The sequence below is a fragment of the Apis laboriosa genome, unplaced genomic scaffold (assembly GCF_014066325.1).
Source record: "Apis laboriosa isolate Shangri-la unplaced genomic scaffold, ASM1406632v1 scaffold4_cov146, whole genome shotgun sequence".
Classification (NCBI taxonomy): domain Eukaryota; kingdom Metazoa; phylum Arthropoda; class Insecta; order Hymenoptera; family Apidae; genus Apis; species Apis laboriosa.
The window spans coordinates 2,686,277-2,713,648 of record NW_025223501.1 but is presented as its reverse complement, the minus strand read 5'-3'; the positions used below and the strand labels follow the sequence as shown (position 1 = coordinate 2,713,648).

At 26.8% G+C, this 27,372-nt stretch overlaps 4 protein-coding genes across 12 annotated transcripts in view; 3 read left to right on the top strand and 1 right to left on the bottom strand.

Annotated features, from left to right (window-relative positions):
* LOC122717058 overlaps positions 1 to 8,395 on the top strand; it is a 77,086-nt gene extending 68,691 nt beyond the window's left edge. For both annotated transcript variants that reach the window (XM_043940752.1, XM_043940751.1), the window contains exons 8-9: positions 979 to 1,508; positions 3,286 to 8,395. In XM_043940752.1, coding sequence (XP_043796687.1) covers positions 979 to 1,508; positions 3,286 to 6,178 — 3,423 coding nt within the window. In that variant the 3' untranslated portion in view covers positions 6,179 to 8,395. The remainder of the gene's footprint in view (positions 1 to 978; positions 1,509 to 3,285) is intronic.
* A 738-nt stretch (positions 8,396 to 9,133) lies between these two features.
* On the top strand, positions 9,134 to 17,835 carry LOC122717059 (dynamin-like 120 kDa protein, mitochondrial). 8 transcript variants are annotated; one of them, XM_043940754.1, is made up of 19 exons: positions 9,134 to 9,355; positions 9,701 to 9,944; positions 10,030 to 10,165; positions 10,258 to 10,389; positions 11,156 to 11,200; positions 12,309 to 12,395; positions 12,480 to 12,637; positions 12,719 to 12,882; positions 12,951 to 13,215; positions 13,305 to 13,496; positions 13,577 to 13,761; positions 14,155 to 14,316; positions 14,386 to 14,573; positions 14,675 to 14,889; positions 15,173 to 15,430; positions 15,503 to 15,703; positions 15,811 to 16,015; positions 16,118 to 16,222; positions 17,698 to 17,835. In XM_043940754.1, exons 1-18 carry the CDS (start codon positions 9,327 to 9,329, stop codon positions 16,180 to 16,182), a joined length of 2,931 nt encoding a protein of 976 aa, XP_043796689.1. In that variant the 5' UTR covers positions 9,134 to 9,326; the 3' UTR covers positions 16,183 to 16,222; positions 17,698 to 17,835. The 8 variants fall into 8 exon arrangements, with proteins under 8 accessions (XP_043796689.1, XP_043796692.1, XP_043796688.1 ...); XM_043940757.1 differs by having other exon boundaries at positions 10,258 to 10,368; positions 17,655 to 17,790; XM_043940753.1 differs by having other exon boundaries at positions 17,655 to 17,790.
* Positions 17,836 to 18,839: 1,004 nt separating this feature from the next.
* On the bottom strand, positions 18,840 to 22,808 carry LOC122717060 (transmembrane protein 184C). The gene is made up of 6 exons (XM_043940762.1): positions 22,309 to 22,808; positions 20,765 to 20,801; positions 20,402 to 20,679; positions 19,668 to 19,874; positions 19,328 to 19,543; positions 18,840 to 19,131 (listed from the first exon to the last, which is right to left on the bottom strand). Exons 1-6 carry the CDS (start codon positions 22,554 to 22,556, stop codon positions 18,849 to 18,851), a joined length of 1,269 nt encoding a protein of 422 aa, XP_043796697.1. The 5' UTR covers positions 22,557 to 22,808; the 3' UTR covers positions 18,840 to 18,848.
* Positions 22,809 to 23,687: 879 nt separating this feature from the next.
* Positions 23,688 to 27,307, top strand: LOC122717061 (zinc finger protein 879-like). Its single transcript, XM_043940763.1, is given in 7 exon segments — positions 23,688 to 23,755; positions 24,174 to 24,504; positions 24,571 to 25,249; positions 25,439 to 25,648; positions 25,713 to 25,855; positions 25,930 to 26,567; positions 26,763 to 27,307. Coding segments are annotated over 7 exon segments (2,088 nt in total). The 3' UTR covers positions 26,782 to 27,307.
* The last annotated feature ends 65 nt before the right edge of the window (positions 27,308 to 27,372 follow it).

Genomic DNA, 27,372 nt, shown 5'->3' with positions numbered 1-27,372 from the left:
TTAATAAATAATACATTAATTTATACACACTATCTATCAATTGAATATTGGATATCAAGTTTTTTTTCTATTAATCTTATATTTTACGTTACATTTGATTAAACAATGATTCAATTATTCCAGAAATAAAGTTTCAATAATAAAATGAATTACACCCTTACATAGAATTCCAAGAAAGAAAATATTCTATACATTATTGTGGTAATGTTTGCAGGACCTATGAACCAGCTTTATACAGACAATGTCTCTCAGTATGCATGCAAAAGGTAGTTCTCTCATTCCTTTGATATTTCTTAGTGTGTATGGTAGTCATGAAACCTATTCCTTCAAAAACTGTCTTTTAATGTCTAAAAAAAAAAAAAAAAAATGCAAGTAAATGATAACAAGCATTACTAAATGATTCTTTTCACTCTGCAAATCTTTATTTTCTCTTCTCAAATGCTTCACATCTTTTACAAAACTATACTGTCTTATGAAAAACAAAATAATAAACCTTTAATTTTTCTTTAATACAAAAAAAAAAAAAGATTCTGCTAATTATTAACACAATCCACTTATATAATATAGATTATATATGCACAAGAACATAAAATTTCTTACTCATCCAAAAAAAATCACATTTAAAAAAGGCTTCTCTCTTACCTTAGGTAAATAAAATTTAATATTACTGATCAACAGTTTCCACCCTGTGAAACTATTTTAAGCTATTGTAGATACTTGCATTCTGCTTGCTGTAAAGTGGCCCATTTCACAATCCAAAATAGCATCTTTATTACTACTCTAGATGACCATTGTTCTAGATAATATCACCAAAATACTTTTGATTTTGGTTGGTCCCAATTCGATTTGCATTACTCTCAAATGAGCACTTTGCAGAAAGCAAAAAATTATTATTATTATGGGTACGAAAAGAGTATCCATCGAGAAACCATCGACCAATCAAATCGTTATTCACTATTCAATCTGATCCGTTTCCAGTTACTGGGCGAAGAGATGTACAGCACCAGAGAAAGGGATTACCAAAAGCATGGCAGTAGAAATCTAAGGAGTGAGCACTCCAGCAGATCAGCCAGTCCTGACATGGCCAGAGCAGATAATCTGGGCTACGAAGACAGTCTGGACGTTGCATTCGAGCACAACAACAAGCTCAGAGACAAAATTCAACAGCGCATGAGAGAGAGCGAGAATCTGATAGCCAGCACGTTTGGCCAGAAGAGCAATAACGAGTTGATACGGGGTGAACGAGGCTTTTCTAAGAAGAATGAATTGGCTATCACGAAAAATTCGTATTCTACTAGTCTGCAAGATCAAGGACACATGACTGGTTCGAATCTGTCGGATGGAGACTACAATCCTTTGCACAGTAGAGACCCGCAAGAGGAGCACAACGATAGAAAAATGAATGTGGAATCATCAGGGCTCAAGGGTAAAATGAACTCCTCATTAGGTGGTTTACTGGACAAAGCATTATCTAACTTATGGCACAGCAATGAAAAACATGATCACAAGTGAGTAATTTTTAATGCTAATAGAAAATAAAAAATTCTATTGTATTGAATGATATTTTTGAAAATTGAAATACGTTATAATGAATCAAATTGCCATTATAATGGTGGTTAAAATTTTTTAAATTTTTTAAATTTAATATGTTGCAACAATTCCATTTTTTTAATTGATATTGTTGTTGGCATTAAATTTTTACAACAAATTTAAGCCAACCTCACAATCATTTTATACAAAAAAGCGATTTCAGAGAATGTCAAATGATGACAAATCGTTTGTTATCAAATCAAGTGTCTCTTACTATGTTCTATCTCTTCCAAAAAAAAATTGCAATTCATACAGTATATCGAATATCAAAATTTTTTATTTTCACACCTGTTGATTGCACTCTTGAAATACTGCAGTATATAAAATTCTTTGAAAAATTCATTGAAAAATTATTTTAAACGAAACATTCTATAATTGATTTCTCGAGATTCATAATAGAATCGAAGAAAGTTAAAATTTTTTTTCTTCTTATCGAAAATGGATAGAATAAAATATTAATATTAATTTTAATGTTAATGTTAATATATCTTATATATCTTATATATCATATTAATATATTAATATTTTCATCAAATTCATTATACAATACTATTTTCCTCTTGTAAAATTAATTTTCATTTATCATCAAAAGATTATTTCCTTGCCTTCTTGCTTACTTCGAAGTTATTCCAATTGTCTTTTATTTAATGAATCATTAATACTTTGCAAATGCAAAGTTCTTTTAATTACAATGAATATTTGAATATAATTGAATTTTCATTTCATTATTCAATAATACGTGCTATACCAAAGAAAATATATTAAAATCCTCATTCATAAACATAAAATTAGAAATTAAAATTAAATAATATAATTTACCTCAATGAATTAAAATAAAATTTTAAATTAAAATATTATGGCCTATATTTCAAAATAATATACTTTAAAATTCTATGTTTTTCTTTCAACACAATCTGCATAAATCTAATTCGTGGAATGTTAAAAAGCATCAAGTGTCTTCAATGAATATCAAAATAATATTATATCTGTAAATAACAAGACGTTGGTATCTTGTTGAATTTCCTCTTCGTTATGTATCGATCTGATCCCGTCATTCCACCCACTCACGACAAGGTATCTTCATATAACAGAGGTGGAAATATATATTCTGATGTTCGTTATTTGGCTAAACAATAATTCAAAGTCGATGGAAACTCTTGTTGCAAGAGCATTTCTCTTACCAACTTGGCTCAGCAGCCATTCCCTGATTTGGAACAGGAAACGTAGAAGAATAAATATGCTTCAGGTGGTTGTAAATCTATTACCATGTAGTGGCTATGTTGATATATGATTCTTATACGTAATAAAGTCAGATTGGATTTAGAAGTAGAATTTCTGCCATTAAAATTTTTATATATCTATTTTCTTACTTTATAAATATAAATATAATACCCAATTGGAATATTAAAATAATTAATAAAAATTTGAAGTAAAGAAAATAGAAAAACATCAAAAATGTCATCATAACATTATTGAGACTGAATTTAAAAATTTAAAAAATACTGAATTTATTGTAAATTAATTATTTTTTTAATTTATTTTTTTAATTTTCCATAAATGATAATGATAAAAAAAGATAGAATAGTTAAAAAAAAATATCGAAAAATAATGTAATCTTTAGTAAATTACATGCTACCCTATTAATTTTCAATTATTTTCAATTTAATATTCAAAACAAAATTATTCTATCCACAGTGGATCCACGCCAATGAAGGTTTTAGCCGAACTAGCATGTGCTCGTGCCCCAACATCCACAGCTGAGGATCCAGCTTCCAAAGAAGTGATTCAACCTACGAAGATTTCTTTGACCAAGGATTCAGTTCCTGAACCAAACCCTATAACCATGTCCAAAGATTTACAGAAGAAATCTAGGAATCCTATCAAAGAACTTTTCGAGAGGAAAAAAGAAATGAACGAGAGGAAACAACAAGAGAAGTCAAAAACAGATGCAGCTCTTCGAGAAATAAATATACACAAACAACGCAAAGCCAAAAAGACAAAAAAACATCAAGATTTTCCTTTGATCCGCCGTAATGAACACGGAGGTCTGGTTGAAAGGAAAAAACGTCGTGATGGATTTGAGAGGAAAGAAGAATTTGTCTCGGATAAGATCAAGGATATTTATGAATTTGACGAGGAGGAAAGTCAAATAGAAACTAATCTGGGTAGTGTTATGTCTTACAGAAGTAAGCCAGGATATGAAATAAACTGTTTGAAAACCAAAGAAATAGATATGACTGGCTTAATGTCCAAGACTATCGGAGATAATCTAGAAAATGCAAAAACTGATGATGCTTTAAATGACAGATTAGAATCTGTGATTGATAAAAAGTTCAAGAAACTGGAAAAGTTTGCTCCAAAAACGAAGGGCGCTTTGAAATCTTTCCAGAGTGAGGATCAACAACAACAGATTACTGGACCTATGGATGAATTTGTAGAAAGAAAGCAATCAAAAGGTAAAAGATCTGTAGAGCAATCTCTGAAACATTCGAAATTGAAGAAACGTAACAAAAATTCTAAAAAAAAGACTAGGAATGCATGGTACGAAAATGATAGCTCTGATGAATACAGAACTGCTATAAAAGCTGAAGATATTGGTGTAGGTATTTCAAAGAGTCAAAGAACATGTTCGAAAGGGAAACAAAATATTTTTGCAGAATTATACACTTCATCTGAAAGTGAATTTGAAGACGAGGAAACGGACTATGAATCGAGAAAACAGAGAAGAGTGAAAAAGAGCAATAAGAAAATAACTGAATTAGAAAATGTGGAACAAAGTCAGGAATCGATTAATAAATATCAAATCTCTTCCGAAGACGAAGATCATGTTGATAATTGGAGGGATGAAAATTCGAAGAATGATATCTCTAAGCATGATTGTGATAACAAAAAATCTGAATCAGAAATGTCAGATCATCCTTTGGTTATCGATGAGAGGAAAGATATAGATGAACAAAGGAATAGCGATGATGAAACTGAAAATCAATACGAGAGGAACTTTGAAATGGATGATCTATATAGAGAAGACAGTTCCGTTGTTGATTCAGAAGAGGAAGATTCAGCTCCTCTCACTGAGTTATCAAAAGATCCAGAAGAATTCAGATCAAATGGTCCAAACCTATCAGAAGAAAATACTGATACTAAGAAAGATTACATACAGGAAAATGAATTGATTCCACTTGAGGAAGCCTTAGATCTTCTAGATCAAGCTGACAACGGAAATTCTGTAGGAACAAAATATGATAATGTAAACAAAACTAGTAAGTCTATTGAACACGTGAACTCAATGGTAACAACAGAACCTGAAAATGAATTTAATCCTAATAAAGAAGTAGCAAAATCTCCTGTTCCTATAGATGTACAGGAGGAAGAACCTGACAATGAACTCCTAGTCTTACCTGAAAAATTATCAAGCAATGAAAAACCGCAAAAAGAATCTGAAAATCTTCCATTACATGTATTTTTAAGTAGAAAAGTGCAAGAGTCAAAGAAGAGAAAAGAACAACAACTGAAGAAAATGCAAGAAGAACAAGAAAGAATATTAATGGATTTCCAGCCTACTAGAAGACAGAGAAAATGTGCTATTGGCAAACAAGGATTGTTGGCAGAGATTAGTAGCTCTGATGAAGAAATGAATTCAAAAGATAAAAAAGTAAATGATAAATCAGATCATGATAAACCACGAAAACAGAAGAGAGAATCAAAGGAAAAGAGGAAAGAAAGATATATAGAAAAAAAACACGAACAAATGATAGCTAAGGAACAAAAGGCTATCGAGGAGGAAATTCTGCGAGAAGTTGGAAAGAAAAAAGAGTCTCTTGCACAAAGTGTTGCAGATGCAAAGACAGATATTAATAGTACTAAGGAATCAGAGAATACGGAATCAACGGAAAATATAATAGTACAAGAATTATCACAAAAGAAAAAAACTAAGGAAAAACAAAAAAAGCAAAATAAGACAGACGAAGATTTTTATGTTAAGAATAATCATGAAGGATTGAGCGATTTAGAGAACAATTGCAATAAATTTATGTCCATAGAGAGCAATCATGAGAATGAAAATAATCAGCAAGCTCCTGTGAAGCAAAAAAAGCACTCTAAGTCTTTGACAAAGCCAAAAAAGACTTCGAAATTAGATCAAAAAATGACAACAGGTAAAAAGAACAAGAATACGAATTCTGAAAGAAGGAATAGGACAGATTCGAAAGGATCAAAGGATAAGGAACGTAGGTCTTCTAGTGGCAAACGAGATTCTGGCGATGAAGAATTGAAGACGACAAAATCTTGGAATAAAGTCGAAGAAGGAGTTGGAGTCGCTATTGGCCGACGAAAAAGAGCAGCTGCTAATCAGTTATATTATTGGTCGAGCTCCAGTGACGAAGAGGAAATGCTCGAAATAATCCCTACAGTTGAAGAGGAAGAAGATGATCGTCAAGAGCAACACGGTTGGATCGTTGGCGATTCTCATAAAAGAATGATTACGATGCTTGCTATGGAAAAGCAGCTAAAGGAGAAACGACGGAGAAGCGAGGAAGAATTTGAGTCTGGCAAAACGAAGAGTAAAAAGCATAGAAACAGCACTTCTTGATACGTGTTTCACGATTAGATTCGTGTTAAATTATTAGAATCAAACTTGAATAATAGACACTTTTGTGGCTAGATTTCTCTGACTGGAAATGTGTCGAGGAATATAGTTCCTTTTTCAATGTCAGGTTCAAAGTTATGAAATTTGAAATAAGAACTGCGATTCTTAATACATATTTTATAAATAGAATCATCTGAGGAATTAGAACAAGTGATTGAATACAAATATGTTATGTCAGACATAACAGAATTAGGTCAACTGTAATTTTTAAAGAAAGAGAAAGAGGTATATATATATATATATATAGAAAAGAAGAACAAGAAGAAAGGAGAAACATATAAACAGCAACTTTTGATACATATTTCAGGACTTAGGTTTTTCCAATTAGAAATGCTCTGAAGAGTCACATCATTCTTTTTTCTAAAAATAAAACTGGATTTCTTAATAACATACAAAATTACAGTCGAAAAAAAATGGACTTTTCTAAGGAGAAATAGTGTAACCGGATTTTTTGATACTAGTCTTAGGCTCGCGAAGATGAACAAAAATGGTTAGGTTTATTAAGGTAGCTAAAGGAACATGTTAGATAATAATGAAAATCTAAGCCAGCAATTTTTTTTCATTATAAAGACGATGAACCGAAAGAACAGTCTGTAAAATTAGATCACAAGAAAAAATATAAAAATTTATTAAATAAAAGTATAAAAATCGAAACAATTAGAGGAGACAGTATAGCGTAGAAAAATTATTATAGTTATTTGTATTTTTCTTCGTGTTTTTTTGCGAATATACAAAATTACGCGATTGTTATTGAAAATTTCTTAAAAATTATATTTTTTCTCTTTTTTCTTTTTTTTTTTTTTTTTTTTTTTAATTTTCTAGTTGGCGCTCTTAGTTTATAGAATATAGCGCTACAAATATTTATAATCAACGCTTATTTGTTCCGTCAAATACGATGGAAATAATGTGATCTACTGCCAGAAGAAATTCCGATTTCTTTCGATCATATATAATTGTTAGCAAGCAAGCGAAAACGTGAATCGAGATGTGTGTCGAGTTTTAGAATGGTATAGGTCACGTGTTGTAACCAAGTTATGTAAGAAAAAAAAAACAATGGCAACTTGTACATAGCTTGGCATTAATAATAATAATAAAAAAAAAGGCTAGTTCGTATTATATTAAGGATATAATAATTCCAAGCCCTTATAAATAATATAAATATAACCTAATTTAGACTGAATGTAAGAAAATAGCGGATATTAAAGGAAATAACAAAACGAAAAAAAAAGGATGAGCACCTTTAGACAATACTAGGGACATTTGTAATGTTTTAGTTAACATAGCGAATTTTTAGGTGACGAAAAAAGAATTAATAATTAATTAGAAAAAAAAAAAAATCGAAGAATGCAGGAAAAACGTCACAATTGATTTAATTTATGAAAAAGGACGATATAAACTGGGGTCCAATCGAGTAGCGTGCTTTTGTCAGCTTTTTGTGATTCGTACATATCGCGATAATCGATAAAAAGAAGAAACTGTCAAGCTGTTTTTTGTGACGCGGCAAATTTTTTTTTTAAATAATTCTCCGAACAGAGATTCATTTCAAAAGCGTTGCTTTAACGCAATAGTCATTGAAATTTATGTTTTCTTTATCTCGTTCGATTCATTCGAATCTTTTTCCCCCTAGATCTCATATCGCATCATCAACAATCCAATGATGATTGCCACATATTTAAGGATAAAGCTTATAACGATAAAGGAATGATAGCAACTTTCCTTTCGTATGCCTAGTTGATGCACATAATTCTAAGTACGTAGATTTTTGTATGAGTATGTATATATATTATATATATATATATATATATATAATATATATAAATATTCGGAGCAAAAAATTATATATATATAAATATGAATATAAATATGAAAAGATAATTAAATGTATAACAGAAATGATTAAAAGGAAAAAAATAATGATATAGAGTTTAATGTAAATGTACTGCCATAATCATATTATCATACAAGAGCCTATGCGAATAGATATATTAATATTATTCCTGTAAAGACGAAGAACCTGAGAAACACAGTGACAACATGATGGTTAGCACAAAGCAAAACTAGGCAACAATCCGATTGTAAATAGAGCATATTTTCAATGTGTCTGGAAAAGTATGTTTTGTAATATAAGGATTGCAAAGGAAAAATAAAATTATTAAAGAATTATTTCTTATTATTTATATTTCACAAATAAACCTGTAAACTTGTTTTACAAAAATTAATATTCCTTAAAATTATATACAAATGGAAAATAGAATTTTTATATTATTTATATTTTGCATAGGATATTTTAAAATTATAATGCATAATTAAAAATAGTGACAAAAAGTTAATAAAACTCTTCTGCTAATATATAATATTTTATAATTTAACATTTTCAAAATAACAAAAATTACATAACCTCATATTAAATTATTGCTCATTAAAACTTAAATAAATTTCAAATGAAGATATTGCTATTTAATATAATTTATATAAATTTAATTATTTTTTATGACATTTAAAAAGAATTTTAAGAGAAAATAATCTATCCTATTGGTCGATTTTAAATTCTAAATTTAAATCCCAAAAAAGCGCGGGCTCGAATCCAAGACATTCATGTCCGTGACTTTTATGCATGTAGATAAATTTTATTCTAATGAGGACAAAAAATCTTTTTAACGTGTATCAGAAATATAACTTACAATTTTCATATAATATATATATATATATATATATATAAACTTAACTATTTTAATTGTTTTAATTATTTTTAATTATTTTGCATCTTTTATTGTTGTTTCGATTATTTGATTGGTAGAATTTTGTAACTAAATCTATACTATTGGTAAAAGAAAAAGAGTTAACGCACATATATATTTTCACGCATGTGCTTTGCCAAAACAGTGTCTCCCTTTTTGCAATGTCTGCATACATTATTAGAATAGATTGAAGTATACAAAAGCATGTATTATTAACAGCATCATTTCTTTTTTCTGAATTTTAGAATTTTTACAACATAAATTTGATATATGATATACATATATCTTAAAAAATATATATATTTTAGTAATTGTTTTTCTTAACGTACTGTTCGTACTGAGTATCATACAAAATGAAACAAATTCTTTGCGGCAAAATAGGGTAAGACTGTTGAATTTTTAAAAAAAAAAATTTTTAATTTTTTAAGAAATTAAAATTGTTGTAATTTAAAATAAATTTGCATTAAATTTTATATATATTTAAACGATACGTTTTGTAACTTTTAGGTTATGTTTTAACATTTAATTTAAAATCTAATTAACTGTAAAAAAATAGAATATGTTATAATTTTTTTTTATTCGCTATTTTATTTTTTAATAAAATATTTTATTTAACTTCTATTCAATTTTTTTTTCTTTTCGGATGTTTTTAAAAAAAAGAATAATAATAAAAAGAATAAAGTTAAATAAATTATGAATATTAATTATTAAATATTTTTTTCTACAGAGACAGGATTGTGCTGATTTCAAAGACATCACGATATCCTGTACCTCTATTTAATACAAAAAATTTAACATCGGGTAGAATGAATAAAACTTGTCGACCATTATTAGCATCACCACATATACGTTATTTTGGAAATCCCAATCGTGCATATGCAATGTTTATTGGAAGAATTTTAAAAGGAGCACTGAAAGTTCGATATCTTTTATTGGGTGGAGCAGTTGGTAGTGGAGTAACTTTGCAAAAGGTATTTAAAACAATATCAGAAATATTTTAATAATTTACTTATCTATATAAATATATACTAAGTATATAAATATTTTTTATTAAAGAAATACGAACAATGGAAGGAAGTTATGCCAGACATGAGCTGGTTAGATGATATATTTCCTAATGAACAAAAATGGAAAGATATTCGCGAATCTCTTATGGTTGTTAAAAACATTTTCCCAGAAAAAATAGAATTCGGTAAGTATAAAAATTAATAAGAATATATTAAATACATGGAAACGTGAGGCAAAAAAGATTAGAGGCATAAAAAAATGGACAAACGTAAACAGATCCACGTATAAAACAACTTGGGGAAGCTAAATATAGGGAATACAAAGAATGGTTTAATCAAAGACTGGATGATGCTATCAAGGCAGCTGAAGTTAACCAAACTCAAGCAGGTCTGGATATTTCCTCTAATCGTGAGTTGAATGCAGGTTTTTTTTTTCCCCCATATTGTCATATCCAAGAAAATCCTAATTTTTAAGATATAAGCATTTTTCCATTTCTTGTTATTTTATAATTTGCCTGACGTTTTCTTGCCCAGCTTTTTGAAATGATAATCATTTATTTTGATATAATTATTTATAATTATATTTTCGATTTGTCATTCCGTTTTTTTCATTTTATCGTATTTCGTTATAAAAATTGATTATATACAGAATGTGATATATAACTTTAATCATTTTTAATATCTCTATTACTGATAATTTTAATATCGTATGGATATAAATGATAAGCATTTTTCAACAATATAAAACTCATTTTTTACCAGAAATAAAAATATTATGATTTCTTTTATCTATTATTTTTTTTATCATGCAATTTTTAGTTATATAAGTATACACATTATAATTAATTGTTATTCTATTCTACTATTACGAATGCCTTAAAATAAATTCCTTCTAATCGAAAATATCGAAGTATAGAAATTTGATTATTATTAGATTTGTATATGTAATAATTATTGTATGTAATAAATAAATTGAAAAATTTTAATTTAATCTTTGAAAATATTTAACTTAGTAATTTTATGAATGAATGAAGTTTTATTTTTTTTTATATTTTTTATTTGCAATAGCTTAGAATATGAAATCATTTCGTTCCTTTCCATTGCTTGGCTGAATGTTTTCTATGTATATATGTGTATTCAATTAGAAATATATTATTATGGTCTGTTCTGTTCAGGTATATTTGACGCAATCTCATCAATAGTATATCAACTTTATTCAGGTGTGTAAAATGTTCGGGATTTTTCGCATTTTATCGTCTGTCCATTCAGCATTTTTTTTTTTTTTTTATAAATCAATTTCGGACAATCCTCATATTCTGTAGAATAGAATTCCATTTATTTGAATATATCAAGAGAAGATCTAAAATGAGATTTTTTTATATAAATTTATATTTTTTATATAAATATTCATATATTCAGAAGCAATATAGTAATTCATATATAGTATTTATATATACTTATCATACATATATATTACAAATAATATATTAAATAATATTTAGTATAAAACTAATAAATTATGCATGTAATATGATATTAATAAAATTAATAAAGTATTAAATTAAATATTGAATTCGTTTAATTGAAGAAAATATAATTTGAAAATTATTATTATATATTTACTTTACATTTTTACATGTTTATCCATTTTTTACTTAATGTTTCATGAATTTTTTCATTTATAATCTTTTTTCTCATAAATTTATATTATTCCATTTTTTGCAATATAATGATATTCTATAAATTTAGTATTGCAATATATTATTATATATTTTTATTCAAATATATATATTTTTGTTTTTATTTTGTGAAATATGTATTTAAATTTTTGAATAATTTTTTATTTATAAAAATATTTTCTAATAAGTGGAGCTCTATTATAATAATCTTAAAATTTCACAAAATATATTTCATGGAAATAACTAAAAATATAAATATAAATACTGAATGGAACAGACCTTATTTTTTCATTTTTTTTTTTTTCTTAGAATTAGAATTATTCATTTTTGCTTTTCATTAATGCTCTATAAATCAAATAAATAATTAATTTTGTTATAACAGATTATTAATATTTAATTTCATTTAAATTATAATGTATTTCAACATTTTGCCAATTTTTAATTTTTTAAACAATATTTTAATATTTATATATTTATATTATATTATAATGTTACAATCTTAAATATAAATATCATAAATTTAATATTCAATGTTATAATATATCTTATATTTAAATAATTATTACACGAGCAAAGTATCGTCGTTACTTTATTGCAAATAGTTTTTATATATCCTATTAAAATATTTATTTAAGATATTTCTAAACAGAAACAAAGCAGCAAGTGGTGAATAATACTGTAGCATTTGCACGACCATTAGCCGATGATACTATCGAAGAGGAACGTAAGAAAGCTCGTATGTACATGTTAGTGTATTATAATTCCCTTTCTCTTCATTTCTAAAATTTATATTTGAACATATTTTCAATTCTTTTCAAAGAAAAATCACAAGAACGATTGAGTGCTATGCAAGAAGAAGTAATGCAAATACAATCTAAATATCAACGTGAATTAGAACGATTAGAGAGAGAAAATAAAGAACTTCGAAAGCAAATGCTTCTACGTGGCAATCAAAAAATGAGCAACAAGAAAATAAAGGTATTTAAATCATAAAGTTATAAAATAAATGCTTTTAAAATTATTTATGTATATTAATATTAATATTTTTTTTTTTTTTAGAAATCTTTAATTGATATGTATAGTGATGTCCTAGATGAACTCAGTGATTATGATAGTGCCTATTCAACAGCTGATCATTTACCAAGAGTGGTAGTAGTTGGTGACCAAAGTTCTGGTAAAACATCTGTGTTAGAAATGATTGCCCAAGCAAGAATATTTCCCAGGTACTGAAAATATATTAAAAAAAATCAAATTTTATTGAAATTTCTTAATTATTATAGTCTTATTACAGAGGAGGTGGTGAAATGATGACAAGAGCACCTGTCAAAGTCACTTTAAGTGAAGGTCCATATCATATAGCTCAATTTAAAGATAGTTCAAGAGAATTTGATTTGACAAAAGAGTCAGAATTAGCTGAATTAAGACGTGAAGTAGAATTACGTATGAAAAATAGTGTTAAAAACGGTAAAACTGTTAGCCAGGATGTAATTTCAATGACAGTAAAAGGACCAGGTCTTCAACGCATGGTCCTTGTTGATCTGCCTGGTATAATTAGCGTAAGCCATTATTTTGTATTTCAAAAAATTTTACTATTTCACTTATTTTGATATAATTTTTTAAGAAGTTTATAAAATTTGTATTATAGACAGTTACAGTTGACATGGCAGAAGATACACGTGAGGCTATTCGACAGATGACTCAACAATATATGAGCAATCCTAATGCCATTATTCTTTGTATCCAAGATGGTTCTGTGGATGCTGAAAGGAGTAATGTAACAGATCTTGTTGCTCAAATGGATCCTAGTGGCAAACGAACTATTTTTGTTTTAACTAAGGTATAGAGAAAAATTCGATTAAATTTAAAATAATAGAATATTAATATGACATATAATTGATAATACTTTAATATTGATAGGTAGATTTAGCAGAAGAAAATTTAGCCAATCCTGAACGTGTTCGCAAAATATTATCTGGCAAGTTATTTCCTATGAAAGCATTAGGTTATTTTGCTGTTGTTACTGGTCGAGGTAGACAAGATGATACTATACAAACAATCAAAGATTACGAAGAAAAATTCTTCAGAAATTCTAAACTTTTCAAGTACGTAATTTAGCATGAATAAATAATTATATTAGATTTATATATTTACATATAATTTTATTTTTTAATTTTATGAATAATTCTGATAACATTAGATAATTCTTAGTGATTAGGATGAATCACATCACGATATTTTCATATAAATATAACAAAAAAGTGATGAACGTTTTTCAAGAACAGTCATGATAAAAAATATTAATCATTATTAATAACTTGATTTGCTAAGAATTAAAATTGTATAATAATTTTCAAATAATTCACTTTTTTTAATTTGTGAATTCATTATTTTTTTAAGCTCTATTTTATCGAATGTGTTATGTTATATTACCTTTCAATAATATAATTGAATTAATCACTTTCAAAAATAATATAAATTTTTATGATTTTTATCAGAGATGGTTTAGTAATGTCTGGTCAAGTTACGACGAGAAATTTGAGTCTTGCAGTTGCAGAATGTTTTTGGAAGATGGTTCGTGAAACTGTAGAACAACAAGCAGATGCATTTAAAGCTACCAGATTTAATCTTGAAACGGAATGGAAAAATAATTTCCCAAGGTGAACAACCATTCAGTTTAATGGAATTTCGTATTTTAAATATTATATTATTACTTTATTATTACATAGATTAAGAGAATTGGATAGAGATGAACTTTTTGAAAAAGCAAGAGGAGAAATCTTGGATGAAATTGTAAATCTGTCTCAAGTTTCGCCTAGACACTGGGAAGAAGTGCTAATGGTCAGAATTTGGGACAAAGTTAGCATGCACGTATTTGAAAACATCTATCTACCCGCGGCTCAAAGCGGAAGTCCAAGTATATTTCACAATAATTTTATATAATTTTTACCTTATGAGTAATTACTATTATAATTACTATTATAATTACTATTATAATTATTTTTCTTTATTATATAGGCACATTTAATACTACCGTTGATATAAAACTTCGTCAATGGGCTGAACAACAATTGCCAGCTCGAAGTGTCGAAAGCGGTTGGGAATGTTTACAACAGGAATTTCAACATTTTATGAACCAAGCAAAACTCAGTCCTGATCATGATGATATTTTCGATAATTTAAAAAATGCAGTAGTCAGTGAAGCTATGAGACGACATTTTTGGGAAGAAAAAGTGAGTTCATTAAATAAATAGTTGACATAATTATAATGAAAATTATTTTGAGAAATTTATATTTAAAAATTAATATTTAAAAAAAAATAGTTTTCTTCATACATTTTTGTATTCTTCGATATTAGATTAATTTTAATTTGAAATAATTTATAACAATTAATTTAAAATAATATGAAATTATAATTTAGTTTTATTTTCTAGACTTACATATCTATTTTCAGTTCTTCAAATATTTATCTTCTTTTTCTTTCTATTTGATTGCATATGAAAAATTTTTTATTAGGCATCTGAAATGTTACGAGTTATTCAACTAAATACTTTAGAGGATAGAAGTGTAAATGATAAACGTGATTGGGATCAAGCAGTCCGTTTTCTAGAAACTTCGGTTAAAGAGAAATTGCAAGCTACAGAACAAATTTTACGAGATATGCTAGGTCCAGGTCGCAAGGAACGATGGCTGTACTGGCAAAATCAAAGTGAAGAACAACAGAAACGCGTAGCAGTGAAGAATGAATTAGATAAAATTCTCTATGCAGATAAAGTAAGTAAGAAGATATAAGTTATTTTAAATAATAATAATAAAAAAAAAAACAATTTATATACTTTTATACAGAAACATACTCCTACCCTCACTCAAGATGAACTCACAACCATTAGAAAAAATGTGCAACGAAATGGTTTGGAAATCGATAATGAATTTATTCGAGAAACATGGCATCCGGTGTACAGAAGATTTTTCTTGCAACAAAGTTTAGCTAGAGCATATGATTGTAAAAAGGGATATTATCTTTATCATACTGGACATGAAAGTGAAGTAAGTATGCATAATAATACAATGATAGAAAAATTTTTAAATTTCTTTAATTAAATAAATTTATTAAATAATCATTTTCATTTTTTAAAATTGTTATTTCTTTTTAGATGGAATGCAATGATGTTGTTTTATTTTGGAGAATTCAACAAATGCTTAAGGTTACAGCTAATGCACTTCGACAACAAATTATGAATCGAGAAGCTCGTAGATTAGATAAAGAAATAAAGGAGGTATTAGAAGATTACAGTCAAGATAGCGAAATAAAACAAAAATTATTGACTGGTAGACGTGTCACATTAGCTGAGGAATTAAGTAAGTTCATTAAAAATATATATATGTCATAATATAATTATATTAGATTTCATATTTGTATTAAATAATAATATTAATTTGATTCTATTTCTTTCACTTTAGAACGTGTCAGACAAATTCAAGAAAAATTAGAAGAATTCATTCAAGCATTAAATAAAGAAAAATGAAGAAATTTATAATCTAGAAATTTAAACTCATGCTACTGTGGTATGTAATAAGTGATAATAAGCCCTGGTGGCTGTAATGCGTGAATGCTTAGATATTAATTTATTTTTTCGTTAATTAAGCGACAATGTAGAAGACTACTAGTCAGATTTTATGAGATATGGAACTGTTATATATTTAAAAGATGTGATTTGATACATGAAATTATAGTTCGATTATTATTATGAAAATTATAGCCGATTACATGATCGTGATTTACACTATATTTTTATTTCGTTCACTAAATTTTGTTCACAAATATTTTTGTCCAAACACAAATGCAAAATATTGTTAATAGTTGCTATTAATTAATCGAAATGAACAACACGAGAAAATTTAAAAATTATTGCTTCAGAATATTGAATGGGATATACATGACACATGGAGTGTAGATATTCTTAATATGATTATAGAAAAATAATTTTCATTGCATTTTGTATATATATTTCATTTCTGCATACAGAACGAATGAAACGAACATACGTTTTGTATGGATAGATAAAGAACGAAATAAAGAAATTAAAACTAAATTTTTGGTGTCCACAAACATTATTTTAAGTAAAAGTAATCACAATATATATATATATTATTTTTTTTCATTTTTAAGATATAAGATTTTGCTTAAATTAATATCGATAACCGAAAATATTTAATGATAAAACAATTTTTTTAATATATATATCTTTTTTATAATATTGATTTTGAGTAGTTTTTTTTATTTAGTTCTCTGAAAAAGACCATTAAAATATTCAATAGAATAATTTTTTAAGTACTTATAGAATTGAAAATATGCATTTGTACAAAAGTAACTAGAGATTATTAAAATACATGTTTTATGCCTAATTTTTGTTCTCATGAGTACAATGTATTTCACGTCGAGATTTATCTCTATTTTTCGTTAATTAATAATAATAGAGATTATAATGATTTCAAATATATCACAAAGTTATAAATAACATGGTAGAAACATATTAAAAATATTATTTTCTTTTTTAATTGACGATGTAAATTGCTAGGTCAATCGGAAAACTACTTTGCGTCATTCTAAATTGATTCTTTTTAAAAATCTAGAATATTAAATTCGAGATAAAATATATCTTATTCTCTGGTCTGAACGTCTGACAAAATGTTCAAGTTCGTGACGCTTCTTTATGCTGAATTTTTTCACGAAAATTCACAAGATTATATTATGAAAACACTTATAAAATTCTTTTATTATTAGGAAAAAATTTCGAAATTAAATTATCGTTTTATTAATCATCTTTTACGATGATTATTAATTATGTTGTTTTTAATTATGCAAACGCATCAACGATACAATTTCAATAAATTTATATTTTTCATTTCTGCCTGTCATCAATTGCATATTAATATCATATGTATTTGAGTACTTCACTTCATCAAAAAACATGAGCTACCATATTATATTTTTCAGCCATCGCAGTCGATATAAAATTAAATATACATACATTTGGCAGGAATGTTTCTCTCCTCATTATTTACGGTACACTCATTCAGAGTTAGGCAGGATTCTATCCAATAAGCACGAATATCCAATAAGTACGAATGATTATAATGATTAACCCTGGAATACTAAAATGGAACATCGCATTCCCCAATAACTTCATTGTAAGTGATGATAGATTTCTATTATTTATGTTTCTCAAGAATAATATAATTTTATATAATTTTACGAAATCAATGTTGTATCACAGGTTTTTTATCATTTGTACTTCTTACATTAAAACTTTCTAACAAACGGCATTCCATTATTGGAGTCTAATGCTCCATTTATCGTACTAAATGATTAATAAAATTATAACTCAATTTTATACTTATTTTTATGATTGAAATACATTATAGAATAGTATTTATATTGCAGGGTCAAAATTGAATAATGCCTAACTCCGTGATACACTTATTGGGGTCGATAAACCAGCAATAAATAGCGTAACACGTTTATAAATAAGGACTGTACCGATATATTGTTCTAAGTATAAACATTATATGTATGTATATATATATATATATATATATGTACAATTATTTGGTAATACATCATTGGTAACGCGCAATTGGCTGCAAATCAAAGAGGAAAAAGCGTTTTCGTAAATGGACGAAATAAACTATATTTCCATCTTTCGCATTGCAACATCATCATGTATCAAATCTTTTAATATTTTATATTTTTATATTTTATGACATTGACTTGTTATATATGAGAAAAAATGAGCATATTGTCCAATAATTAGAATAATGAGAAACTTGTATAGTAAAAGGGGGAAATGCTCATTTGTAAAATTAAATTCTTCTTTTCTTTTTCTTCTTTTTTTCTTAATTTTGTTACGATTTTGGAATTTTTATATTCCAATTTTACTTTCACTTCAATTAAAAAAGAAACTTTTTAATACTTTAAGAAAGCTCAGCACATAAAATTGAAGCGAAAAATAATACATATGTATACATTAACGATTATTTTATATTTTTCTTAAAAGCTTAAAAAAATTAGATAAAAAAATACTATTTAGTAAAAAACAATCCATATAACAGGGTTAAATATAATACTAGCAGTACGGAGCAATCTTAAAGTGTGCCCTTGATTCTTTTCTGTAAAAAAAAAAAAATTGTCTTATGTCTTCACCGCGTTACTTGTATCCTGCACATCTGGGATTAGGTCAATAGTGCCATCATTTTGTTCCATCTCTGCTGTATTATAACCAGAAAAAGAACATGCAGGTGCACTTCTAGCTGTGGTCACCGAAGCTTCTGGAAGTAGAGAAGTGCGTTCCGTTGCACTTCCCCAGGCCTGTTGATAAGCGCTTCGACCACGTATTCTACGACTTAACGAGGATCCTACTACTCCCAAGTGTTCTTTTATATCATTGTGAACGTCGGAAACATCCCACATAGCCCTGAACACGTAAAGTATATTTTTTTATAGATACAATCAAAAAATAATAAATTTTTATTTCTGAAAATATTAGAATTTTTATAAATTAATTAAATTTTTTAGCGACAAATAATTATAATCACTCGAAATAATGAAAGAATAAACTTATTAAAAATTGTAAAAAATATGGAAGAGAAGTAATAAAATATTTGATTTACCTGAATGCGTCCCACCATGCTTGACCCTGTGCTAAATTTACAAAAGGTTTGTATGAAAAGCTGTAATGGTGAGCCACTGCAGCCATAAACATTTCGATACAGATTAAAAAATCTTGCAATTTCGACGATATATTTCTAATGTCTTTTATATCGTTCGTATTAAAAATACTTGATATCACATTGAAATATACCAGTAATGCAATAATTACACCTTGACTGAAAATCGAATTATATATATTTTTTTAATTTATTTATATTTTATTTTATTTATATATTATTATATTTTATATATTTTATTATATATAATTATATAATATAATTTTTAAATAATGAAACTTACAAGAAAGAGAAGAAAACGACTGCTTTGATACACAAAAATTTCCCGATTGGTTTCATTGGTTTTAAAGCTTCCGCATTGGCACGATAAAATAGTACCAAACAATACATGGCAACAAATTGCGATAAATTATTTAAAGCAATCATATATGGAAAAGCTACGTCTGTTCTAAATTCACCTTCACCATATACTCCATTTAATTCACAAATACTAAAAAGAAAAAAATAACTATGAACAACTTTATAATTGCAATACATTTTGAATATATAAAATTATAATTATTAGATATTTAAAATTAAATACATACTATATACTATATTAGAATATATATTTTTTTTACGTAAAAATATTTTTATTCCTTATAATGTATATTTATAATGTAAGAACGAATATTTGGATATCCCAGAATGAGTAGTATATAATTGAGTAGAAATATTATTCAATAAATAAAAGTAAATTAAAAAGTAAAATAAAATTCTTTTATTTAAATGTTTTCGAAAAAATAAAAATTAAAATTGTTATCTACCGATTGAATGTACATGAACTTAAAGATTTTTCAATTTGATCTCTTAACTAATCTAAAACAAAACTTTGAATTTTTTAAGAAAAGAAAATTTCGCTCATTTTTTTTTTACTAATTTTTTTTTCACTTAAAAAATTTTAATCAAAAATATTAAATATTTCCAACAAGGAGTATTACCCATCGTAAGATATCTTACGATGTGTACGATACATACAAAGATATCAAAGTTGTTATAGGTCTAACTGCAGTATATTGTAATATTCCGTGCTTGCACATATGTACAAATTCCCTGCCCATTTCCCAATCAGGTAAACAACACAGGGGGAACATGTGATGAACTTGAGGAGAGATTTCAAGTCTGTGTTCTAGCTGACGATCAGCATCCAAGTAGGCCAATAAATACATCATAAAATTGTATATTACATATGCCTCATAACACTCCCTCAAACTGTCAACATATATACTGCCTTCTGGATAAACCAGTCCAAGCCACTGCATAAATTTCAAAAGTATTTCAATTTAAAACAAATGAAGTACTTAATAGACAATTTAGACAAGAATGGAGATGTATACCTACAGCATTCACTGCATAAATTGGTACCATCCATAATATTCTGAAATAAAAAAAAATTGATTAGTTTTAAATTTAAGAATTACATAATAAAATAACTAAAATATTCGATGTATGACGATTAAATCGATATCAATATAAAAAACATGAAATAATTATTTGAACTGATAAAGAAAAAGATTTGATTGATTAATATTTAAAAATTATAGATATTATTTTTGAGAATATAAAAAGTATTAATATTAATATAAAAAGAATATACAAAAAAAGGATATTTAAAAGATTTTAAGAAGTGATATAAATTAATTAAGGAAAAAATTCAATTTTTAATAAATATTCAATAAAATAAAATAAAATCTTCATAAAATATTTAATACATATTAAAATTAAAGTTCTTAAATGCATATGTGAACTTTGATTCGTTTTATCGTTATGCTATAATCGTATCATATTTCTTTGATTGATTTAAACTGTGTAATATTGTAATTAAATATGCATGTAATTATAATTTTTTTTTTCAATGGAAAGTTCATTGACACCATCGAATAAATTTAATAAATAGTATATCTATTAAATATTATTCATTATATTCAATATTATATATTGGGTATTATTCGATATTATTTTAACATTAAGAAGTAATTCTAATATAAGATTTAGTTAATTTTTTAACAACTTTTTGAAATAAAAAATTTATAGCTTGAATAAGAAGTAAATGCTGTCTCTATTTATATCAATATTTCTTGACCTTTAATTTGTCGAAGGTCAATCAATATTACAATCAATGATTCTTTAATCTTAAAAATTTATAAAAAACTAGAAATTGAAAGAATATCTTTACATATATATTGATACATATATATAATACAATAATAATCAATATGCAAATTTATATAAATTCGTAAATATACATTATTTGTATGAGTACGAAAAATTTAATAAAAATTAATAATTAATGCAAATATTTAACAATATAAACAAATGTTTTATTTAATATTCAAAAATAATAAAATTAAAAAAATTTTATATACTAAACAGTATCTATTACATATTTTAATAAATATATATAATAAAATTTTTATATTTTTATAATATATATTTTTATTATATTTTTATAATATATATAATAAATATATAAGTATTCTATATTTCACATAGAATATATAATTTATTTTGACAGTAGTATGATATTATATTATTATGATAGTAGATTAGTAAAGAATTTATAATAATTAATATTTATAATTAATTATCTATACTATTAAATATATACTAAATTATTATCAGAAAATTATGATGCAATTAAGGTTTTTTTTAAAATGAATTCCATTCATTCCTAATTCCAAAATATTTTAAATATCTTTTTAATATTTTTACTGCAAATAAATTTTAATGAATCATTTTATTATTGTTTATAACGATTTTGTTTATTTAAAATTAATCTTTAAAATTGACAATTTTAAAAATACAAACAATATCTAATATTAAATATCAAAAACAATAATATAACACATCAACAATAATTTTAAAGGTAAATGATATCAACATACCTTATAATATATTTTTGCAGTCTAGGCTGTGTATAATATATCATGTGTTGCACAATTTCATAGAAAGCAATGGGTAAAGCAAGCAGCACAAAAGCACCACCCACAAGTGCTCCTTGATCCTGCTTTTTAAAACCATTTTTAATGGAATTTGCCAATAGAATTGGTACTAAAATTATAATAAGAAGTGCGTAGAGACAAGTTAGAACTGGTAAAATCCATAATCTCCAGCGGCGACAAATAGAAGCCATCACTTTTCAGAAATTTAAGAGAATGTCACATAATTTGTCCAGTCAGTTCACAGGAACCTCTGGAAAACCACAAACAACAAATAATTTTACATAATATAACACTATTTTTTCGGTTCATATCAGAATGTAAATTAGGTTATGATAAACCTAACTAGTGACCCTTGATAGAGAGAATAAATTAACGTATTATTTAAGCACTTAAAAATTTGACGTTTATATCGAAAATTAAAAAAAAATCAAAAGATTTCATTATTTTACATGATTATAATCTTATAATAATCTATTAAACAATCATATAAACATGACAAATGGCGTAGCACAATGTTAATAAAGTAATAACAACCTTATTAGACACGATGAATCAACGATAAACCGACAAGTCAGCTGATGATGACAGTAGGAAGGAGGGAAACCGCCTTTTAACCCTTTATATTACGCGATTCAGAAACCGCGTATATATCAATTTCAATTCTTTTACATTGATTAGAATCTTATAAATGCACTAAGACCAATTTTCGATCTGTAAAACTGTTAAAAAAAAATACATTTTCTAAATTTAAATTAATTATTTTCATGAATACAAAGATTCCTTCAAAAGAATACGATATTCTCATGATTTCAATGATTAATTATTAAATTATTATTCAATTTATACTATGTTGATTACAAGCTTTATCAAACGAAATTATATTCAAAACAATACACTTTTTTTATAGTGATCGATTGCATAAACGATTGATATAATTTCGACTTTTTTTGAGTTTTATTTGTTGAATGGCAATTAAACTCAATCTCCGAAAATAAAGAATTTCTGACAGATGATATTTAGATTTGAAATGAACCTATTTATTTGATTTTAGGTTATAAAGTCAGAACTATTATATAAAATTCATTTATTACATTCATATAAATAATAAAAAAAATGATTACTGATGAGAATGATAAATTGAAATTATCAGGTAAGATACATTAGAATAAGAAAAATTGTTAGTGTTTTTTGATAGATAATATTGGTATTGGTGAAAGATTCATGTAGGCAGCTGGGGAAGGGTACATCCGTTCTAATGGCGTCAAGACCCAAGCACTGTTGTCACATTTTGTCCTACAGTGTTTCAATATTTTGCTTTGTTTATGTCGGTCAAGTTTTCCAAGAAGGAGACGAAAAATCTGCGCAGACTTGTGAAGGTTGGTACAGAGAAGTTAAAGGAGGCTAATTTTTCGGTTAAAACGCAAATCAAAATCTGAGTAAAATTTTCCGAGAGCTCCGGGTGTAGTGACCTTGATTCCGCTGTCATTTCTGTAATGCATAAGCGCGCGAAATTTAAATTTGCTCGATTTACATTTTTCAAATAGATCAATAGATACGTTAAAATTTATTTAATTATATTAATTCGATATTATTATATTTTTTTTAATGAAACTGTTTTACGACATAGAATTTATTTATTCATTTTGTTGATCTTTTGTAAATATATTATTTCTATAAAAATTATTATATATTATATCGTATATATTATTAGAAATAATTTCTTATTAAAGAAACAATTTATTTACATATAATTACTATTATTATTATTATTTATATTATTATTTAAAAATTTATTCTTTTTTTTACAGTCACTAAAAGCTAGCTTTTACAGATGGCAAAAAAATAATTGTAGAAGAAATTTTTTCATTCCATCAGCAGCTAAAGTAGATAAACATGGAAGTCACAACAGAAGAAGCACAAGCAGTGCTGCTGGAGGGAATGGAAGGAGCACAATATATTACTATTCAAAGGGCTGATGGAGAATCTCTAAGCAAAAGTGTTCCTCTTTTAACTCTTAACGGAGAATTAATCTCTGAAGGGATGGTAGTTGATATGATTAATGCTGGTGTTGGTACAGATTATGGTACAGCAACTCAATATTATGAAGCAGAAGATTTGTTACAACATGAATTAACAGAGGTAATTTATTTACTATCAATATAATAATAATCATATATTAAAACCTGACTTGTATTTTTGCAATAGGAAGATCGAAGACTAGCAGCAGCTTTAGTTGCTGTTCAATTACAGCAACAACAGAAACAGCAACAGCTTCATAGTCAAGCCCAACATGAAGATCCAACTTTACCAGATGTTTCTCATTTAGAGACTTTAACACCTGTAAACACATATTCTATTCAAACTGTCCCAGAACCAAATGCTCCTCCTGTGTATCCAACATTACAACCACCATTTAAACGTATAACGCATAATGTAAAACAGGAATATATAAATGTAAAAAGTGAATGTGATGTTGATATGTCAGCTGAAAGTAGCGAAGATGCGGCACCTAGTTCCGGACCAAAAAGATCTTTGCCCCACAAAAAAAGGATTCCTCGTAAATTAAAACAACAGACCAAAAGAAATTCAGCAAGAAAAGATGGCAATAGAATAAACGCGGATGGCATGAATGCAGATTCTTCCGGTGATATGCAGGCTCATGTATTCAAATGTGAACTGTGTAGTTCTAGATTTAGTAGTCAATTAAAATTTTTTGAGCATTTAAAGGTACATTATGAGCCTGTGAAACAAGAAACAAGAATAGCACAAGCAACTAATACGAATATCACGATATCTGTGACAGAATCTGTTCAGAATCTCGAAAATACAGTAATTGAAGAATTCAGTGAGCCTGAAGATCTTATGGAGGGCATTAGAGGTGTTGGTAAGTATAATAATTATTATATTAACATAAAAATAAGAAAAAATATAAAAAAACTAGTCAAACTTGAATATTCGAATTCGTAATTTATAATTATACTTTATTTATTCGAAACAGTCTTTTATTTATTTTCATCATTTTATTCCTATATCATATACAAATATTAACTAATATTATTTTATTTATTTTTAGTGGAAGAGACAGGTGCTCATATAGATGATGAAACAGAATCTCCATTGAACAATGACTCACCATTATGGACAATTACTGATGTTACAAGTCATGTACACAGGGACCATGTAAAACCGTCAACTGTTAATGATCAAGGCATTCATGATAAAGATAAGACTGACATTCCACAAACAACAAAGAAAAAAAAGATTCTGAAAACTAGAAAGACAAGTAAGTATATTTAAAGATTTTTTTTTATTAATTATACTTCAATAAAATTAATTCATTTTCACAGATGACGAATTATCATGTCCCCAATGTGATCGGTCGTTTCATCATAAAAATAGCTTAGTGTATCATATGCGATCTCATAGTGGTGAACGGCCGCATCAATGTGAAGTTTGTGGAAAAAGTTTCTTTGCTGCTAGTGCGTTAAAGGTAAAAGATTTTCGATCCAATTTTTGTTTTTAACATATTTTTAAAATTACATAGTTCAATTGTCCAAAACTTAGGTTCACAAACGACTTCATAGTGGGGATAAACCGTACAAATGTGAGGAATGCGGTAGACATTTCCGACAATGGGGAGATCTGAAATACCACTCGACAAGTATCCATTCAGAACAGAAACAGTATCAATGTGAATATTGTGGCAAAGATTTTGCGCGGAAATACTCGCTGATTGTTCATAGAAGAATTCATACCGGCGAAAAGAATTATCGTTGCGAATATTGTAACAAAACGTTCAGGGCAAGTAGTTACTTACAAAACCATCGTCGTATACATACGGGAGAGAAACCACATCAGTGTGCAGTGTGTGGAAAACCGTTCAGAGTGAGAAGTGATATGAAAAGGCACATGCATACTCACTCTAGAGGAAGAACTGAAAGACCTATGAATAGAGTCATAACAGGAAAAAATATTGAAGAAGATAAAGGTTCACAAGCGAAGACCATTCAAGATCTGGTTCGTGATCTAAAACTTGAAGTAGAACCAACGGGGGTTGTAGAAATTGTACCTCCAGATGATAACCCTGAAAGTATCCTACCGCATGCAGGAGGACAAACTTTAGAATATACAGTAACTGCAGCTCCAGACGCAAACTCTGATAGAGATCCATTAGAAGCAGTCGTTCGTACAACCGATAATATGTAAGTTTATTTACTTCAGTTTATTTTATCGTATTTAAGTTGCAACAATACTATAATATTTGAATATATAAGTAATTATTTTATTTTTATTTTTAATTCAACTTCTTGTCTGAATATTGTTTCAAATTATTATAGTGTATCAAAAAAGTACTACAAAAAATACTTACATACTTTATTACACTTTTATTTTTACAGGCAGTATTTCTTCATGTAATATTTGTTGGAAATAAAATGGAACATTGTTTTCGTAACAAAAGGATAAAAAATCTTTCGCACAAAAATAATGTTTGTGGAATTCAAGATTTTTGTCCTGAATGACTGAATTGAAAGTGCTATATATGACAACGCACTGCCTATGCAATGTGCATAAATATACTTTCCAGTATTTCTGCAAATTACTTTTTAAGGGAATGTTACAAATGTAACGCTTAAAATATTATTCTTAAGACTGTTTTCAGCAGAGAACTCGGAAAAGTATAACTATATAGGGCAAATTTCTAAAAAAAGATTATATCAATTTAATTAGTTAAAGGTGTGTATATATATATACATATGGATAAATGCATGCACATATACACGTACACGGTTAAATATAAAACACGTATATATTGTATTATATAATTAATGATAATCAAGATAATATTGTATATGTACATTTTTAAAATCTAGATAAGTTAGTCATTTATATCGCGAATCGTCGTTGAAAAAATATATTTTTTACGTGAAGACATTTATAGAAATACTGTGGTCCATTTTTATTGCATTTTCCACGAAGCAAAAGAAATAAGATGTTCGTAGCTCAGTC

Coding starts and splice junctions, on each gene's coding strand:
- LOC122717059 (XM_043940754.1), top strand. CDS start 9,327: ATGAAACAAATTCTTTGCGGCAAAATAGG. Junction 9,945..10,029: donor GTGGAGTAACTTTGCAAAAG/GTATTTAAAACA, acceptor TTTTTATTAAAG/AAATACGAACAATGGAAGGA. Junction 13,497..13,576: donor CTATTTTTGTTTTAACTAAG/GTATAGAGAAAA, acceptor TAATATTGATAG/GTAGATTTAGCAGAAGAAAA.
- LOC122717060 (XM_043940762.1), bottom strand. CDS start 22,556: ATGGCTTCTATTTGTCGCCGCTGGAGATTATGGATTTTACCAGTTCTA. Junction 19,544..19,667: donor GTCGTTTTCTTCTCTTTCTT/GTAAGTTTCATT, acceptor TTCGATTTTCAG/TCAAGGTGTAATTATTGCAT. Junction 19,132..19,327: donor GCATGGTGGGACGCATTCAG/GTAAATCAAATA, acceptor TTACGTGTTCAG/GGCTATGTGGGATGTTTCCG.